The sequence below is a fragment of the Bufo bufo genome, chromosome 1 (assembly GCF_905171765.1).
Source record: "Bufo bufo chromosome 1, aBufBuf1.1, whole genome shotgun sequence".
In the NCBI taxonomy this organism is placed as follows: Eukaryota; Metazoa; Chordata; class Amphibia; order Anura; family Bufonidae; genus Bufo; species Bufo bufo.
Window position 1 is genome coordinate 523,318,385 of NC_053389.1, and position 20,965 is coordinate 523,339,349.

The 20,965-nt window shown below is 43.5% G+C and overlaps 1 protein-coding gene across 3 annotated transcripts in view; it reads left to right on the forward strand.

Annotated features, from left to right (window-relative positions):
* Positions 1–20,965, forward strand: part of CPED1 (cadherin like and PC-esterase domain containing 1) — a 463,541-nt gene that overhangs the window by 219,075 nt on the left and 223,501 nt on the right. For all 3 annotated transcript variants that reach the window (XR_005774778.1, XR_005774791.1, XM_040411583.1), the window contains exon 15: positions 3,449–3,617. Coding sequence is in view for 1 of the 3 variants with exons in the window: in XM_040411583.1 (XP_040267517.1) it covers positions 3,449–3,617 (169 nt within the window). In the remaining 2 variants the exon portion in view is untranslated. The remainder of the gene's footprint in view (positions 1–3,448; positions 3,618–20,965) is intronic.

Genomic DNA, 20,965 nt, shown 5'->3' on the forward strand with positions numbered 1-20,965 from the left:
AGAACTAGAAAGCAGGGCCAGGGCACCACCTTGCTACCCACAGGAGAAGGGGGGGGGGGGTCACAGGAGCTGCGAGCCAAGGAGCCACGTCAGACATAGAGGTGGTCTCCGACCTGACGCTGTGCAGATGTCAGGTCAGTACAGAGCAGCAAGAAGACCCCAGCTGCAGGGTGGATGAGCTGTCCAGAGCTGGAGAGGTGAGTTGTTTTATTTTTTATTTTTTGTCTGATGTGAAATCTGCAAGCAAGGGATTTGAGGTAGGGGATAGGGGGAAGTCACAGGAGTCTGCATGGATCTGAGGAGTAGGGGTCCGGAATTTTGTGGTTTGATATGAGGTCTGCAGGGATGTGAGGGGGGGGGGACTTGAATTGTGGGGGGAGGAATGAATTTTGTGGTCCGATATGAGGTCTGCCGGGATTTGTGGGGGCAAAGATTTTTGTGGCCTGATCTGAGGTGTGCAAGGATCTGAGGTAGAAGGGAACACAATTTTGAGGTCTGAACTGAGGTCTGCAGGGATCTAAAGGAAGGGAGGGTGGCACATGAATTTTGGGGTCTGATCCAGAGGTCTGCAGGGATCTGTGGGAGGGGGTACATGAATTCGGGATCTAATCTGAAATCTCAATTAAGGGTTGGTGGGGTGGGGATTATAGGGAGCCACATTAATCTGGGGTCTGATCTGAGGTCTGCATTTAAGGGAAGGAGGTTATAGCGGGGCCACATGATCCTTTGGTCTGTATGAATTTGTGGTCCGTATATATTTGGGGTCTTATCTGTGGTTTGTGTGAATATGGGGCTAATCTGGGTTTTAGTTTTAATTTTGGGGACTGGTCTCAGGTTTGGTACTTAAAGCTTGTTTTTGGCCCCATCATTTTCTAGTTCTGTAGTCGCGTCCTTTTGGCTCCTATAATTTGACAGTACAGTAAGTGGGGGAATTGGGTAGCACAGTCAGTACAGTATTGTGGGCACACGAGGGAGCAGCGGAAACATTATTGGTAAAAGCTACAGGATGGGCATGTTAAAGGGGCAGCTGAACAGGGGATTCTTTGCTTAAAGGGGTTCTCTGAGAATTAAGAAAATGAAAATACTTAAATATTACTTTATTATAAATATATTCCCAAATACCTGTCATTATTTATAATGACTCATTTTGTCTGGGGAGGAATAATTAGGGGAAATAAAATGGCCGCCGTCCTATTAATACACACAAAACCTGTCCTAATCAGACAGCAGGGCAAGTTACTTCACAATACTGAGAGTGGCCTTTTCCTCCTCTCTGCACTACATGTCAGGGATTATGATCCTGAATACAGCTGATAAGATCTTCAGCTGAATCTCTGTAGGAATGGAGTTCATGATGAGACATGAAGTACAGAGAGGAGGGTGGGGTACAGCTAATGAGCAGCAGCACTTGTATGCAGTCTCCATTACTACAGCCCCATATTACCACAGTCTGTCCTGTCCATCCTCCCTGTACTTCATGTCTGCTCATGAACATTCCTACAGAGATTTAGTTAAAGATTTTATCAGCTGTATTTAGGATCATAATCCCTGACAAGTAGAGCAGAGAGGATGAAGAGGCAGCTCTTTAGCTCAGTGTTGTGAAGTAACTTGTCCTCCTGTGTGATTAGGACAGGTTTTATGTGTACTAATAGGACGGCGGCATTTTAGTTCTCCTAATGATTGCTCCCTAGACAAAACAAGCCATTATAACTAATGCAAGGTATTTGGGAATATATTTATAATAAAGTAATATTTAAGTATTTTAATTTTTTTTAATTTCCGGAGAACCACTTTAAAGACCAAATAGAGAAGAAAAGGAAAGTAAAGAACTCAAGAACTCAGGAGACGTCATCGTAAGTCACTAGAATTACATTTGTATACCCATGACTGTTTCTTATAAGATGTGTTTTAATCTCTATCGGAAAGTTGGGTCAATGTGAATTGATTCGGGTGCGTGAAGGTTGTGGGGGGACTAGGTGCACTAATAAACCTTGTCCTGGCCCTGGTAGAAAGACTTGGCATATACAATTAATGATGACATCAAGATGAACACATGTTATATAGCGGTAAATGTAGGACTGTGTGTATGTGTGTCACCGTAGGTGAGGGAAGGGAAGTAAACCAAATACAACAAAAGCAACAAAACACCAGGCTAGGCCCCAAAGCTAGAGAACAAGGAAAGGTCACCACCTGACAATCCCTGAGCCTTTCCCTGACTGCTGACAACATGATCAAATCCTTAAGGTGGAAGTGCTCATGCGCTGGAACCTAAGCCTAGCTGAAACTGTAACAAACCCTCAGCTAGCGAGCTGGAGATAAGACGACCAGTTCCTAGCGCTAGGTGCAGGAACCAGCGTCTTCCTGAGGCCTAGCCAGAACACACAACAAAAGAGAAGGAGTAGGACTTAGCTTAAGACGGACAGGGAGCAGGAGATCCACCAAACACCAGCTGAGAACTCCAGAAGCAAATATAAACCGCAAGGGCAATAGTGAGAGGCGGGTATAAATAGCACCACTAAATGGCTAATGAGCAGAACCTGTGGGGAGGTGGGATCCTGCCCAAAACCACAACAAAGAGAAACAGAACAATCTGTCAGATAGACTCACGTGCAGCAAGTCTGTCAGATCTTCTCAGGCCTCTCATAGGGCAGGGCGTGTGTTGTTTATGCATTAGGGTTCTGTGTACATCTTTCCAGTGTGAAAGAAATAATTTAATAATTTTCCAGACGGGAAAATGCATTCTAAAGCAAGTGGTGATAGTTGCATAACACACCCAAGATGGGTTTTGTACTTCAAAATCCATCTTAGAAATTACTTGAATGTTATAATATAGTATACTATAAAGCAAAATGAATACCACTAAATGATTGATGGAACTGTTGTGTTTCCATGAGTTTTCTGTATATCTATGTTGATTTATTGTCTTTTTGTGTGGATTTTAAATCATATTGCAATTTTTAATTAAACAAATATTTTTAGAAATGCCTTGATTTGTATGTCATTGCATGTGTTGGTTAGCTTACATGGGACAGGAATATTTCATTGTTGCTTTTGTAAACTATGAGGGAGAAAGTGTGTCAAAGACTCTGGCAAAGATTATGAATACAAAAATATACAGTTGGAAAAATAGAGGCACATGTTTTGGGGGCAGTACTGGCCTAATGTCAGTTAAATGTTGTAGAATGACCAGGAAAGAACCAAAAACTTCCAGTGCTCCATTAGAAGAGCTGGGACAAATCCTTTCCAGTTTCTTCACAAGTTGTTGAAATACTTTTGGACAGTAGTTTGGAAGTCATGCACCTCATAAATCAGGCATATCTTCCGACAGCGCGCCTGGTTATAATAGCCTGGCATACGCCACCGAATTATGATAAATCTGCTCCATAGAGCTTAGCTCACAATATCTAATATTTTTTTATAATTCTTAAATAAAACATTTTTTTTCTAGAGTTGCAAACTACCCACTTGGACTTGGAACAAATCAGATCACTTTACATGTTACAGATGGATCTTCAAAAGCACCAGTATTATTAAGGAGCTATAGAATTAATATTTATCGGGAAGATCGTCCAAGTCTACCTTTATATGACCACTACAAAATGTGTGGCTTTCTACAGGTACAGCTTGTTCGTAACTTAATGTATCCATGTATAAAATTACATTATGATTTTACTCTGTCAAAGGGACATAAAGATGTATATACAGTACAGACCAAAAGTTTGGACACACCTTCTCATTCAAAGAGTTTTCTTTATTTTCATGACTATGAAGGCATCAAAACTATGAATTAACACATGTGGAATTATATACATAACAAACAAGTGTGAAACAACTGAAAATATGTCATATTCTAGGTTCTTCAAAGTAGCCACCTTTTGCTTTGATTACTGCTTTGCACACTCTTGGCATTCTCTTGATGAGCTTCAAGAGGTAGTCCCCTGAAATGGTCTTCCAACAGTCTTGAAGGAGTTCCCAGAGATGCTTAGCACTTGTTGGCCCTTTTGCCTTCACTCTGCGGTCCAGCTCACCCCAAACCATCTCGATTGGGTTCAGGTCCGGTGACTGTGGAGGCCAGGTCATCTGGCGCAGCACCCCATCACTCTCCTTCATGGTCAAATAGCCCTTACTTTCAAAGTTTTTCCAATTTTTCGGCTGACTGACTGACCTTCATTTCTTAAAGTAATGATGGACACTTGTTTTTCTTTACTTAGCTGCTTTTTTCTTGCCATAATACAAATTCTAACTGTCTATTCAGTAGGACTATCAGCTGTGTATCCACCTGACTTCTCCTCAACGCAACTGATGGTCCCAACCCCATTTATAAGGCAAGAAATCCCACTTATTAAACCTGACAGGGCACACCTGTGAAGTGAAAACCCTTTCAGGGGACTACCTCTTGAAGCTCATCAAGAGAATGCCAAGAGTGTGCAAAGCAGTAATCAAAGCAAAAGGTGGCTACTTTGAAGAACCTAGAATATGACATATTTTCAGTTGTTTCACACTTGTTTGTTATGTATATAATTCCACATGTGTTAATTCATAGTTTTGATGACTTCAGTGTGAATCTACAATTTTCATAGTCATGAAAATAAAGAAAACTCTTTGAATGAGAAGGTGTGTCCAAACTTTTGGTCTGTACTGTAGGTCATAAAGTTCAGACATAAAGTTCAGTGTATTAAAAAAAAAAATTTCCTTATCTAATTGGTCGCATTAGTTATAATAGAAACCATGTTTGATTCTTGCTGGGCATCAGACAGTTGCTTTAGCAACCCAACCCACTATGTACAGTTTAGTCTCTTCAGGCCTGATATCAGATCGGGTGGGAGAGTTTGCCTGGACAACCCCTTTTACTCCTGATATCGCTACCTCATGTCTTGTCATAAATGCTTTAGGTCTCTTTATACAGGACAATTTTGCAGGCGATTATCAGGAAGAAAGCGTTCTTTCCCGGCAATTGCCTGCTCGCCAGTGGGGGAGACTGCTGCATTTACATTCAGTGATCATCTCCACAGTATGGGGAGGAGCGATCGCTAATGCCATCACTCGTCCTCATACAGACTTGTTGTTTGCCGGCAACAGAGTGTGTTTAGACGGCACGATCTGCTGCTGGCAAACAACAATTTAGATGCCTACACAAACAATCCAATTGCCCATTGCCCAGCAAACAAGCATTTCACATGTGTAATCAGCAGCACCTTTACACTGCCAGATAATTGCTAATGAGCATTCCTATGAACGTTCATTAGCAATTATCTAATGCATTCTCTACACGTGTAAAGGGCCCTTAATATGGTCAAATGTTCAAGCTGAGATATTTGGAGTCGTTTGAAGGGGGTCTATGCACAGTGACGATGCTTCCAAAAGCAATGACCCCATCAACAAACTGAGATTCACTGTATTATCTTGATGGATCCCTGTGTGGTTAAAATAGGTAATATGTTTTCTGCAAATAAAGATGAAGAAGACTTTGTAATTTGAACTGCACTAAATATTTACACTAGTAAGAATACATTACTTCAGCTCACAGATGGACAAGGATGTACTACCTCCGATGATCACTTAATCAAAAAGGCAACCACAGTGTATAAATGCCACAATAGTGGCAAGTCTGTGATAAAGCCCCATCCTGCTCCACTGCAGACCTCTATTTACCTATAAATCCCTTGTAGAACAAAGGAAACCACACTAACTGCTCCTCATCAATCTGGAATTTCATATTCTTTGTATTGATCCAATATATTTAATACATACAATCTTTCATGAGGATACTAACAATGGAACTATGTTTGTGTGTAATGTTTAAGAGACAGATTACCATATTTTTCACCCTATAAGACGCACCTGCCCAGGTTTTCAAGGAGAAAAATAAGAAAAAAATATTTTTCATTAGACCTCAGATTAGACCACAGCTCAGTCCCTCAATGTTAACAAGTCCCCCAATCAGACCTCAGCTCAGATCCACAATCAGACCTCCAGTGTTAATAATCTCCTCAATCAGACCTCAGTTTAGACCGCCAATGTTAATAAGACCCCAATCAGACCTCAGATAAGACCCCTAATGTTAATAAGACCCCATTCAGACCTCTGCTCTGACCCCCAATGTGAAAAAGATCCCTAGTCAGATCTCAGATCAGACCACAATGTGAATGACCTCAATCAGACCTCAGTTCAGAGCCCCAAAGTGAATAAGACCCCCAATTCAGACCTCAGACCAGACCTCCAATGTGAATGACCCTCATTCAGACCTCAGATCAGACCCCCATGTTACTTAGACCGCAGTGAAGACAAAAATAAATAAATCAACTTCTCCTGCTCTGGATGCTGCCGCTTCTCCTGAGATCCAATGCTCTTCCTGGTCTTCCTGACACATTGTGCTGTGACCCGACGTTGCATAGCGTGAAGTCAGAGAGCGTGCCGACTTCCTCATGCTGTGTGCAGGTCCCAGCGTGCGGAGCCCTGCAGGAGAAGACCAGTACTGAGCTCACACAGGGAGCGCTGCACTCACCGCTTCCCAGTCCTCATGTACTAATGAGTGCTTCCATAACGGAAGCGCTCATTAGTATTTTCCCCCCACTTTGGGGGGGAAAAGTGTATCTTATAGGGCGAAAAATATGCAAATGGTTTGTCCAGGATTTTTTAATTAGCAGTGTCTTGTGTCTATTGAGAAAAATTACTCACTTGCTCACTGCCTGTCTGTTCCAGGACCAGCTCCCTAACTTTAATTGGTGATCATGTTCCCAGACTGTAAAATTCCTGATTTATGGGGTCACATGCCTCCCTGCAGCCATTGACTTTCCTTGGTGGTGATGTTTTCCCAAGTGGCACATCACTGCTGGGTCATGTGCTTCTTGGGGACATGTCAATGATTGGCCACAGTAGTGTATGTGATCCTGTTTACAGGCCAGGGACTGGAAAATTACTGAGTGGATTAAACTGGAATAGAGCAGCATGAAGAAGGTGAACATAATGTTTTCAATAGGTACAACACGATGCTAGGGATAGTTTAAAAAGTCCAAAAGGCTGGACAACCCCTTTAAAGAATATTTCCTCCAGAGCCCACATCATACCCACTCCGTCTGTCATCCTGCCTGTCTCTGCGTCATTTCTCATCTGTATTAAATTCTTTCATGGTCCAAGTAGTTAAGGCCAGCACCTCTGCCTGTGATAGCCTGTAACGGCACTCAAGCCTCCAACATTTCCTTATTGATTGACACAGCAACATGATATTCAATAGCAACAAATAATAATATGAATTAGGGGACCACACATTTTAGTACTTTCAAAAGTCTGAGAGCATAGAGTTTTGATCATCAGACATGTGAAATGATGACTAATGATTTGTATTTTGAAATTTATGCCTTGTACCTAAACCAGAACTTAGTGTGAGTTTGCAGAAAACCTGAACGTTCTCCATGATTTTATTCATGAAGTGTTTACTTTCATTTGTTTAAACACATTTATCAAGACGCATGGCATGAAAGATTGGTGTATGTTGTTTACTTCCTGATATATAGACACAGGTGTTCTTATTTTGTTGTACACATATGTAACATGTTCTCTAGCTATGAGAAGTCTCATTTTAACTGTGCTGCAATGTGATGTTATTAAAATGTTAACACAATCATATATATTGGCACTATAGGAGGTTATTAATAATACTATATATGATGAATGGACACATTTAGGGATGAGCGAAAATCAGCCTTCGGATCCAAGATCCGAAGTCGATTCGCTCAAAACTTCATTTTAATGCTGCACGGAGACCCGTCTCCATACAGCATTAAAATGTATGGGCTCCGGCGAGTTACTTATCACCGAGGTTTTGCGGCATTCGATTTTTAAACTTTAAAACCATTTTAAAACAGGAATCCAAAGTCAGCTTCAGTAGTGGCTGGTACCTCTGTACCAAAGCCAGCTGCGGATCCCTGTTTTAAAATGGTTTTAAAGTTGAAAAATCAAATACTGTAGTTATTCACTGAAGTCCCGGGAGACTTCGGTAATAACTCATTTTGCTTCGTCGGAACCCATACAAAATTGTGTCAGACCTATCTACCAACAGCAAGGTAACTTCCTCAGATTCGACCTACACTATCAGACAATCCTAAGCCTGCATAATTCAGGGCAATTTATTACATATTGTGCTGATCTAACTTAGTTTTTTGCTTTGCATATTTGGAATGTGGCCACCTCCATTTGGACTGCACATTCCTACCCGTCTGTCCAAGGCTTATAATTAGCTTATAATTAGAGCATAGTATAGTTGGATCCTACATTGCCCTGAATTTTGTAGACATAGGCTTAAGAAAGGCATGTCTGATAGTGTAGGTTGCTATCTTAAGAAGTAACCTTGCCATTAGGCCCAACACAATTCTGATCAAGAATGTGATCAAAGAGCTTAAAATTCTTATATATAACATGTGTGGCACTAATACAATGCAAAGTAACAAAAGCCTCCAGAGTTTGCATGTGTCTTTGTACATGGATCAATATGCTGCTACATATAGTGTTTGTGTGTGTATAATATATATATATATATATATATATATATATATATATATATATATATATATCTCAGACTGTGTAGGTAAACATCATATTGGCAAGGGGAATGGTAACACCCAGGTGGAATAACAGAGGAACGCAACATATATCTTAAAGGGACACTGTCAGGCCTTCTGAGCATAATTAGATCTTTATAAGCCCTCCTAGGTCTTGTAATAAGTTTCCAATTCATATAAGTATTATCCCTGTGCGCATTGTAAACCGTGAAACATAATCTTTATAATCACCTGTCAATCAACTGTCCTTTATGCCCAAGGGGCGTTCTTTGCGCCGCATATGTGCCCAGCCACGCCCCAACTGCCGTCCCCTCAGACACGCCTATCTCATTAGAATTCACTTCGCTGGGCGGTATTTTCCAGGCCCCGACATTCGCATGCACAATACGAAGTTACGGTCATCGGCCTCAATAGGGGACGCAGGCGCGATGTGATCCCGGCGAGTGAGGGTGCCGGGCGCATGCGCAGGATCTCGGAATGTCGGAGACAGGAGAATACCGCCCAGCAAAGTGAATTCTAATGAGATGGGCGTGTCTAAGGATCCGTCAGTTGGGGCGCGGCTGGGCACAAATGCGGCGCAAAGAACGCCCCTTAGGCATAAAGGACAGTTGATTGACAGGTGATTATAAAGATTATGTTTCACGGTTTACAATGCGCACAGGGATAATACTTATATGAATTGGAAACTTATTACAAGACCTAGGAGGGCATATAAAGATCTAATTATGCTCAGAAGGCCTGACAGTGTCCCTTTAAACCTGATGTATGGTGGGTTGTATGAGCACTATTTGTACTGAGATTACTGGGCATAATGAGGACTGTAAAGCTGTAATTTGAGAAGATACCATGGGGTATTGACTTATTCTGCAGCTACCATAGACCTACAACTTTTTTCTGTATGTGGTCACTTATACCCAGGTTAACTATTAAACAGTTGTTATTAGAATTTGTTGTAGATGCAAAACTTATGGACAGAATATGTCTTGGGCTCTATGTTTGTGCTAAAATTGGTTACAAGCAATAAAGCCATGTTACATTGTATCAATACCTTTTACAGATCACTTCTTTTAATGTGACACCTGTTGCACAAGTGAAAGGGTAAATAAATGGGAGGGTTCCCTGCTGACACTTTAATGGGCTCAACTGGTATCATGCTTATGGAGGAAAAGGTCAGTGACAGCAGTGTGGCCTTTCTCACAGTAGGCTTTAGTTAAATTTCTAATCCAAATACTTTTTCTGCCTTTCTTTTATGTTTAATCCCATTATGATCTTCAAGTTTCAGTGCAAGTTGATACTGTGTTGAAGGTTACAATACAAAGACAGATCTTGGGATGTTGACTCCAGCCTTCTAACAATTCTCATGCATTTCAGTAATCCAGGATTAAGTTCAAGGCTATTCATATAAAAGTGTGTGGCTCCTAGTAATGTCAGTATAAAGGGTACCAAAGATCGCCCTTGCTTCAGTCACACTTCCCAATTGATTCAGAATGGTGCTGCTAAATACTATACGCCATTCAAAATGATTACGAAGCAAAAAAATGTTTACGTGCAACCAAACAAAAATCAAGTCATTTTTTTCCTTTCATAAAATCAGTGGAAGGACTAAAGACCTGGAAATGACTAAATAACCTGTAGCGTATATTCACCTGCAACAGATTTGTTTTAGAAAATTACAGAAAATCTGTTCCATAAATGTAAATGTATTTGTTTCTGCAGCATGTATGGTACATGAATTTTTGCAAGCCTCATTCAGATAAATCTGGCTTCTGTGGACATATCCTTAGGGTCTGCGTCAGACTGAAGGTCCCTGGGCCCACCAAAGGATATCATTCTGAGGGCCCATCCATCAAGTGTAGCAAATTCTTTAATATACCAGCTTCTCTTGTAGATTTTAATCCATCAGTAACCACTCCGACAACTGTAAATCAGTTCTTTACATGCAATGAAGTAGACATTAGGATGTGCTTGTCTTTTCTGAATGGTGGTGACTCTTTTTTCCTATTAAGCCCCTGTACAGCTGCTCATTCTGCATATACAGTGCCTTGCAAAAATATTCACCCCCTTGACTTTTTTTGTATTTTGTTATATTGCAGCCTTAAGTTCAATGTTTTGTTAATATGAATTTTATGTGATGGATCAGAAAACAATAGTCTAAGTTGGTGAAGTGAAATGAGAAAAATATATAAATAAAACTATTGTTTAGAAATAGAAAACAGAAAATTGGCATGTGCGTATGTAAGGCCATAAAAAGCTTGGGTGCAACCAATTACCTTCAGAAGTCACATCATTAGTGAAATGATGTCCACCTGTGTGCAATCTAAGTGTCACATTATCTGTTATTACATACACATCTTTTTTGAAAGGCCTCAGAGGCTGCAACACCTAAGCAAGAGGCATCACTAACCAAACACTGCCATGAAGACCAAGTAAGTCTCCAAGCAAGTAAGAGACAATGTTGCTGAGAAGTACGAGTCAGGTTTAGGTTCTAAAAAATATCCAAATCTTTGATGATCCCAGTAGCACCATCAAATCTATCATAACCTAATGGAAAGGACATGGCACAACAGCAAACCTGCCAAGAGACGGTTACCCACCAAAACTCACAGACCGGGCAAGGAGGGCATTAATCAGAGAGGCAGCACAAAGGTCCTAAGGTAACCCTGGAGGAGCTGCAGAGTTCCACAGCAGAGACTGGAGTATCTGTACATAGGACAACAATAAGCCGTACGCTCCATAGAGTTGGGCTTTATGGCAGAGTGGCCAGAAGAAAGCCATTACTTTCAGCTAAAAACAAAAAGGCATGTTTGTGAGTTTTTGCGAAAAAAGGCATGTGGGAGACTCCCAAAATGTATGGAGGAATGTGCTCTGGGAGACTAAAATTGAACTTTTCGGCCATCAAAGAAAACGCTATGTCTGGCGCAAACCCAGCACATCACATCATCCAAAGAACACCATCCCCACAGTGAAACATGGTTGTGGCAGCATCATGCTGTGGGGATGTTTTTCAGCAGCCGGGGCTGGGAAACTGGTCAGAGTTGAGGCAAAGATGGATGGTGCTAAATACAGGGATATTCTTGAGCAAAACTTGTACACTCTGTGCGTGATTTGAGGCTAGGACGGAGGTTCAACTTCCGGAAGGACAATGACCCCAAACATGTAAATGTGTTGGAATGGCCTAGTCAAAGCCCAGATCTCAATCCAATAGAAAATCTGTGGTCAGACTTAAATATTGCTGTTCACAAGTGCAAACCATCCAACCTGAAGGAGCTGGAGAAGTTTTGCAAGGAGGAATGGGCAAAAATCCCAGTGGTAAGATATGGCAAGCTCATAGAGACTTATCCAAAGCGACCTGGAGCTGTGATTGCCAGAAAAGGTGAATACAGTTGCAAGAAAAAGTATGTGAACCCTTTGGAATGATATGGATTTCTGCACAAATTGGTCATAAAATGTGATCTGATCTTCATCTAAGTCTCAACAATAGACAATCACAGTCTGCTTAAACTAATAACACACAAATAATTAAATGTTATCATGTTTTTTTTTCAACACACCATGTAAACATTCACAGTGCAACCCCTAGACCAGGGGTACTCAACTGGCGGACCGCGGTCCAAATACGGACCGCGGCCGCCAGTTGTCCGGACCCCGGCCATCCTTCAGAGCGCTGCTCCTCTTCTGCACACTGTGCCGTGCAGGAGGAGGAGCTTACCGGCGCACTTCCACCTGTCCCACAGCGCAGTGAGACAGAGCTTCCTCCACATGTAGCGCTCCTCCTCCTGCACACTCTGGCAGCTCTGCTCAATACAGCGGCGGAGCACAGGAGATGATCGTTCTCAGCAGCGCAGGAGGAGTCTCTCCCTCCCCCCTGTGCTGCTGCTGACCCCGCCGCTGCCAATAAGAAGAGGCAGGAGGAGGAGGGGAGGGGCTGTGGCCACTGCGCCACCAATGAAGAAAACTGACCTGTATTACAAATACAGGAGGCGGGTGCTGGAATCAAATAGCCGGCACCCGACCTTTGTGACAGGGAGCTGCGATCAGCTGCAGTTGAGTTAACCCTTCAGGCGCAGCCCCCTGTCACAAAGGTCGGGTGCCGGCTATTTGATTCCGGCACCCGCCTCCTGCATTTGTATAAGAAACGTTGGTGGCACAGTGCGCCCCCCCCCTTAGTATAAGAAACATTGGTGGCGCAGTGCGCCCCCCCCCTTCCCCATTATAATAAACATTGGTGGCGCAGTGCGCCCCTCCCCCCCTAGTATAAGAAACATTGGTGGCGCAGTGGGCCCCCCCAATATAATAAACATTGGTGGTGCAGTGGGAAGTGCCAATGAGGGTTAAAAATAATAAAAGAAAATTTACTCACCTCCTCCAGTTCATCACATAACTGCCGGTCTCCAGTTCTTACTTCTTTCTTCAGGACCTGTGGTGACGTCACTGAGCTCATCACATGGCCCATTACCATGGTGATGGATCATGTGATGAGCTCAGTGATGTCACCACAGGTCCTGAAGAAAGAAGTAAGAACTGGAGACCGGCAGTTACGTGATGAACTGGAGGAGGTGAGTTAATTATTTTTTAACCCTCATTGGCACTGCCCACTGCACCACCATAGAAACATAGAAACATAGAATGTGTCGGCAGATAAGAACCATTTGGCCCATCTAGTCTGCCCAATATACTGAATACTATGGATAGCCCCCGGCCCTATCTTATATGAAGGATGGCCTTATGCCTATCCCATGCATGCTTAAACCCCTTCACTGTATTTGCAGCTACGACTTCTGCAGGAAGGCTATTCCATGCATCCACTACTCTCTCAGTAAAGTAATACTTCCTGATATTACTTTTAAACCTTTGCCCCTCTAATTTAAAACTGTGTCCTCTTGTGGTATTTTTCTTCTTTTAAATATGCTCTCTTCCTTTACCGAGTTGATTCCCTTTATGTATTTAAATGTGTATTCCCTTTATGTATTTAAATACACCAATGTGTATTATATTGGGGGGGGCGCACTGCGCCACCAATGTTTATTATACTGGGTGATGGGGGGGCGCACTGCGCCACCAATGTTTATTATATTGGGGGGCACACTGCGCCACCAATGTTTATTATATTGGGGGGCACACTGCGCCACCAATGTTTATTATATTGAGGGGGGGCGCACTGCGCCACCAATGTTTATTATATTGAGGGGGGGCGCACTGCGCCACCAATGTTTATTATACTGGGGTGATGGGGGGGCACACTGCGCCACCAATGTTTATTATTTTGAGGGGGGGCGCACTGCGCCACCAATGTTTATTATATTGAGGGGGCCGCCAGACGAAAAAGTCGGACATGTAGTACTTTTAGTCTGGCGGCCTCTCACCGTGCTGCGCCGTAACTCTGCCCCCATCCCCATTATAGTCGATGGGCACAGAGCAGCGGCACGGCGAAGTAGTGGCAAGATGGATCTGACGGGGTGCGCAGCCTGTCGGATCCGTCCTGCTGCAAGTGTGAAAGTACCCTTACTAATGAGCGCTTCCATCATGGAACGCCCATTAGTACAGCATTTACCTCCACCGCTACTTGTGCTAGTAAAAAAATATATATATTACGCCTACGGTACCTCCACCTCCATTTGCTCACGCTGTGGAGAACACTCCCTGCTGACTAGAAGCTCAGGACAGGACCCACAAGACGTCATCACGTTAGAGCACCGGTCCTGAGCTTGCAGTCAGCAGCGAATGTTCACCGCAGCCAGGTGAATGCAAATTTTTTATTTTTTTTTGCAAAAGCAGAGAAGGGGGGCACTAATGGGGGCATTACTCTTATTGGGGGCACTAATGGGGACATTATTCTTACTGGGGCACTAATGTGGCCATTACTAATTCTGGGACTTACCCGGGGCGCTCCACTATAACGTCAGAGCGCCCCACGCGCATGTATCACATGATCGCATGGCATCTTTACTGTTGGCGTTCAGCTCGGACCTTCACCTGACTGCAGACCCTGGTATGTGGACCTTTAATAAAACTAGTTGAGTACCCCTGCCCTAGACTAATGACATCTCCAAGAGCTAATTGGAGTGAGGTGTCAGCAAAATGGAGTCCAATCAATGAAATGAGATTGGAGGTGTTGGTTACAGCTGCCCTGCCCTATAAGAAACACACACCAGTTCTGGGTTTGCTTTTCACAAGAAGCATTGCCTGATGTGAATGATGCCTCGCACAAAAGAGCTCTCAGAAGACCTACAATTAAGAATTGTTGACTTGCATAAAGCTGGAAAGGGTTATAAAAGTATCTCCAAAAGCCTTGCTGTTCATCAGTCCACAGTAAGACAAATTGTCTATAAATGGAGAAAGTTCAGCACTACTGCTACTCTACCTAGGAGTGGCCGTCCTGAAAAGATGACTGCAAGAGCACAGTGCAGACTGCTCAATGAGGTGAAGAAGAATCCTAGAGTGTTAGCTAAAGATTTACAAAAGTCTCTGGCATATGCTAACATCCCTGTTAGCGAATCTACGATACGTAAAACACTAAACAAGAATGAATTTCATGGGAGGATACCACAGAGGAAGCCACTGCTGTCCAAAAAAAACATTGCTGCACGTTTAAAGTTTGCACAAGAGCACCTGGATGTTCCACAGCAGTACTGGCAAAATATTCTGTGGGCAGATGAAACCAAAGTTGAGTTGTTTAGAAGAAACACACAACACTATGTGTGGAGAAAATGAAGCACAGCACACCAACATCAAAACCTCATCCCAACTGTGAAGTATGGTGGTGGGGGCATCATGGTTTGAGGCTGCTTTGCTGCGTCAGGGCCTGAACGGATTGCTATCATCAAAGGAAAAATGAATTCCCAAGTTTATCAAGACATTTTGCAGGAGAGCTTAAGGCCATCTGTCCACCAGCTGAAGCTCAACAGAAGGTGGGTGTTGCGACAGGACAACGACCCAAAGCATAGAAGTAAATCAACAACAGAATGGCTTAAACAGAAGAAAATACGCCTTCTGGAGTGTCCCAGTCAGAGTCCTGACCTCAACCCAATTGAGATGCTGTGGCATGACCTCAAGAAAGCGATTCACACCAGACATCCCAAGAATATTGCTGAACTGAAACAGTTCTGTAAAGAGGAATGGTCAAGAATTACCCCTGACCGTTGTGCACCTCTGATCTGCAACTACAGGAAACTTTTGGTTGAATTTATTGCTGCCAAAGCAGGTTCAACCAGTTATTAAATCCAAGGGTTCACATACTTTTTCCACTTGCACTGTGAATGTTTACATGGTGTGTTCAATAAAAACATGGCAACATTTAATTCTTTGTGTGTTATTAGTTTAAGCAGACTGTGATTGTCTATTGTTGTGACTTAGATGAAGATAAGATCACATTTTATGACCAATTTGTGCAGAAATCCATATCATTCCAAAGGGTTCACATACTTTTCCTTGCAACTGTAGTTATGAACATAGAATTTTTCTGTTATTTTGTCCTATTTGTTGTTTGCTTCACAATAAATAAATAAAAAAACATCTTAAAAGTTGTGGGCATGTTCTGTAAATTAAATGATGCAAATCCTCAAACAATCCATGTTAATTCCAGGTTGTGAGGCACCAAAATACAAAAAAAGTAAACGGGGGCAAATACTTTTGCAAGGCACTTGTACGTTTGTCTATCCCTGATATTATTCCAAGATTAGCACTAGATTAAATGATCTGATCCTAGACTTTAGGGGACCTGTTTTCTTAGGGTGGGACTGTATGATCCTGTTTAGGGTTGTCCCTAAATGCACAAACATCATTAAAGTCTGTTCATTGGTCGTCTGTCAACTGGGACCTAAACTGATCTTAGACTGAAACTGGCCCCAATCCAGTTGCAGTGGAGATGTTGCTGGACATACTGTCACCGCCAGCTTTCTGAGAAGGTCTGGCAGACGTTCTTCTGTACCTCTTGCATGAGGTTCTTTGTTTTGATTTCACTTTGTCATCTCCTTTTCCTTCTCCCAGCTGTCACCTATTTACACTAATTGCCTCCCTTTTCTATTCCCTCCCATACTGCCTCACTTTGCGGTTTATACTTCTTCCTGGATAGTTGTTCACTGCTGGATGCTGCTGCTCATGATTCCTCAGATAAGTCTGTTTCCTTTATTTGTGTTTCTTTGCTGGCTTGATTATAGGTGACCCTGACTCCGTCCGTATTAAGTGCAGGGAGCCGGTGGTCGTGTCCCCTCACTATTATAGGGTTTTCAGGTGTCACATAGTAAGGTACGGGGGCATGCAATCCTCTACCATAAAGATCTTTGCATGGGCATAGCAGTCAGGGTGAGCTCTTAGGGTTTTATAGGGGTCACCTTTATGCTCCTTAGTTTGGGATCAAGCCAGTTGGATGTTTATCCATAACTTCCAGCTATCTGCAACATCATCCGTGACATTATAAACCGCTATTACCATCTTAAACATGGATCCGGTTTCAGCCTTGATTGACCACATGCAAGGTCTTTCACTGGAGGTAGCAGATCTCCGTAAAACTGTGTCTCAGTTTCAGGTGACCGGTTCTGCTTGCGTTCATGGAGTTTGTTCCGAGCCTAAGATCTTGCTTCCGAATACGTTCTCCGAGGGTAGTGAGAATTTTGTTCGCTTTAGAGAGGCTTGCAAACTCAATTTTCGCCTGCTCCTCATCACCATTCCTCTGGTGATGAGGAGCAGAGGGTGGGGATCATCATCTCGCTGCTCAGGGATAACGCTCAGTCTTGGGCCTTTTCGCTGCCGGTTGGGGCACGGCCCCTCCGATCAGTGGATTCATTTTTTGTAGCCCTGGGGCAGATATATGATGACCCAGATCGTATTGCTCTGGCTGAATCTAAACTGCGTTTTTTATGCCAGGGTAAACAGTCCGCAGAGATATATTGTTCTGAATTTCGGAGATGGGCAGCTGATACTGGTTGGAACTATGCTGAACTCCGAAGTCAATTTTGCCATGGTCTTTCGCAGGGATTGAAAGATGCATTTGCGTTTCATGAGAGACCTGCCTCGTTAGAGTCTGCCATGTCTCTAGCTGTTCGTATTGACAGGCGTCTTAGAGAGAGAGGAGAGACCACTCCTTCCTGTCACTTTCAGTCCAAGGACAGTGGGGCGGTCTCATTCAGTGCGCAGGGGCCTCAGTCTCTCTCAATCCCCTCTGAGCAGGAGGCCATGCAGCTGGGTTTGCTTGCCTCTGATAGTAGAGGATTCAGCTCTCAGAGGAGGGTTTCTTTCTGTTGTGGGGGTATAAATCATCTGGCTAACGTTTGCCCCTCTAGGAGATTCAGGGAGTTTTCTGAGGGTAATAAAGAAACAAAAAGAAAATAAACCTCTAAAAACTTTCCATTTGCTACTATTGGCAAGGTTGATGCGGAAATTGAAGGTTTGCCGTTTGCTTGTAGTTCCCGTTTTGTCCTACCTGCCAGGGTGGCGCTAGATAGCAAGAACATTGTTTGTGAGATTTTTGTAGATAGTGGAGCAGCTGTCAATCTCATTGATAATCAATTTGCTATAACACATGGTTTCCAGGTATGCACTTTGGGAAAGGATATACCTGTTTTTGTTATCGATTCCGCTCCACTTTCTCAAAAATCGTTAAAGGGCATAGCTCCCAATATTCGTTTGACTGTGGGTGATGCTCATGTTGAGGATATGTCATGTTTTGTCCTAAACGGATTACCTACTCCTCTAGTGTTGGGGCTGCCCTGGCTCACTAAACATAACCCCACCATTGATTGGCAAGCAAGGCAAATAAATGGTTGGAGTGACTTTTGCAGAGAGAATTGCCTCACGGCGTCTCTTTCAGAGGTTTCTACCAAGACTGTGCTATCTTTTCTCTCTGAATTTTCGGATGTGTTTTCCGAGAGTGGTGTCCAGGAGCTGCCCCCTCACCGGGAGTACGATTGCCCTATTAATCTCATCCCAGGCGCCAAGCTGCCAAAATCACATTTATGCAATCTCTCCCAACTGAAAGAGTCGCTATGTGTACTTATATCTCTGAGAGCCTGAGAAAGGGACACATCCGACCCTCGAAGTCACCTGTTGCCGCTGGGTTTTTTTTTTGTTAAGAAAAAAGATGGTTCTTTAAGACCTTGTCTGGATTTCAGGGAGCTGAACTGTATCACAATTTGTGACCCATATCCGCTTCCTCTGATCCCGGACCTGTTTAACCAGATTGTTGGGGCTAAAGTTTTTTCTAAGTTGGATTTAAGAGGCGCATACAACCTAGTCAGGGTCAGAGAAGGGGACAAATGGAAGACTGCCTTCAATACCCCTGAGGGTCATTTCGAGAATTTGGTTATGCCCTTTGGTTTGATGAATGCTCCGGCCGTCTTCAAACATTTTGTGAACAGCATTTTTTATCATTTAATGGGGAAATTTGTACTGGTGTAATTTGTACTGGTGTATCTAGATGACATTTTGATTTTTTCTCCTGATTTCAAAACTCATAGGGACCACCTACGTCAGGTCTTGCTCGTTCTGCGGGAGAATAAATTGTACGCTAAACTTGAAAAATGTGTGTTTGCGGTTCCAGAGATTCAATTTCTTGGCTTTCTTCTCCCCGCTTCTGGTTTTCGCATGGACCCTGAGAAGGACTGCGCTGTGCTTGATTGGGAGCTTCCTGAGAATCAGAAGGCGCTGATGCGGTTTTTGGGTTTTGCCAATTATTACAGAAAGTTCATTTTGAATTATTCCTCTGTTGTTAAGCCACTCACTGATATGACTAAAAAGGGGGTAGATTTTTCCTCCTGGTCGGTAGATGCGCTTAAGGCCTTTTCTAGTATCAAAGAGAGTTTTGCTTATGCTCCCATTTTGGTACAACCTGATGTCTCTCTACCTTTTATTGTTGAGGTGGACGCTTCTGAGGTGGGTGTGGGTGCGGTCTTATCTCAGGGTCCCTCTCCTGCCAAATGGCGACCGTGTGCCTTTTTCTCAAGGAAACTCTCCTCCGCAGAGAGAAATTACGATGTGGGAGATAGAGAGTTGTTGGCCATCAAATTAGCTTTTGAGGAATGGCGCCATTGGCTAGAGGGAGCCAGACACCCTATTACCGTGTTTACCGACCATAAGAATCTGGCCTACTTGGAATCAGCCAAGCATCTGAACCCGAGACAGGCCAGATGGTCTTTATTCTTTTCTAGGTTTGATTTTATTGTCACGTTCCGCCCTGGGGTTAAAAATGTGAAGGCTGATGCCCTGTCACGTTGTTTTCCGGGAGGGGGGAACTTTGAAGACCCGGGTCCCATTTTGGCTGAAGAGGTGGTCGTCTTTGCTCTTTATCCTGATTTGGAGGCAGAGGTTCAGGCAGCCCAGGCAGAGGCTCCTGATCTTTGTCCTCCTGGGAGGTTGTTTGTGCCTCTCGCTTTACGACACAATGTTTTTAAGGAGCACCACTATACTGTCCTTGCTGGGCACCCGGGGAGTAGAGCCACAGTGGATCTCATTGCTCGGAGATTCTGGTGGCCTGCTCTTCGTAAGACGGTTGAGGGTTTTGTGGCAGCCTGCGAGACCTGGGCTCGTGCCAAGGTCCCTCATTCACGGCCATCGGGTTCTCTCCTCCCGTTACCCATTCCTTCCCGTCCTTGGACGCATCTGTCCATGGACTTCATTACGGACCTGCCTCGTTCCTCGGGGAAGACTGTGATTCTGGTAGTAGTGAACCGTTTTAGCAAAATGGCGCATTTCATTCCCTTTCCTGGGTTACCCAATGCTAAGACGCTGGCGCAAGCATTTGTTGATCACATTGTCAAATTGCATGGCATTCCTTCAGACATCGTTTCTGATAGGGGCACGCAATTTGTTTCCAGATTCTGGAAGGCCTTCTGCTCTCGCTTGGGGGTTCGGTTGTCGTTCTCTTCTGCTTTTCACTCGCAGTCGAATGGTCAGACCGAACGCGTCAATCAGAATCTGGAGACATATCTGCGCTGTTTTGTGGCAGGGAATCAGGAGGATTGGTATTCTTTTTTTGTCCTTTGCTGAGTTTGTTTTAAATAACCGTCGCCAGGAGTCCTCTGATAAGTCACCATTTTTTGGTGCATATGAGTTTCATCCGCAGTTTGGGACATTCTCTGGAGAGGGGTCTTCTGGTTTACCTGATGAGGAGAGATTTTCCTCGTCTTTGTCATTTATTTGGCAAAAGATTCAGGGTAATCTGAAGAGGATGAGTGAGAGATATAAGCGTGTGGCAGATAAGAGACGTGTGCCTGGACCGGACCTGAATGTGGGTGATCTGGTGTGGTTGTCTACAAAGAATATCAAACTGAAGGTTCCCTCCTGGAAGTTGGGTCCTAAGTTTATTGGGCCTTACAAGATCTTGTCCGTCATCAATCCCGTTGCCTTCCGTCTTGATCTTCCTCAGACTTGGAAGATCCATAATGTTTTTCACAGGTCCCTATTAAAACCTTATG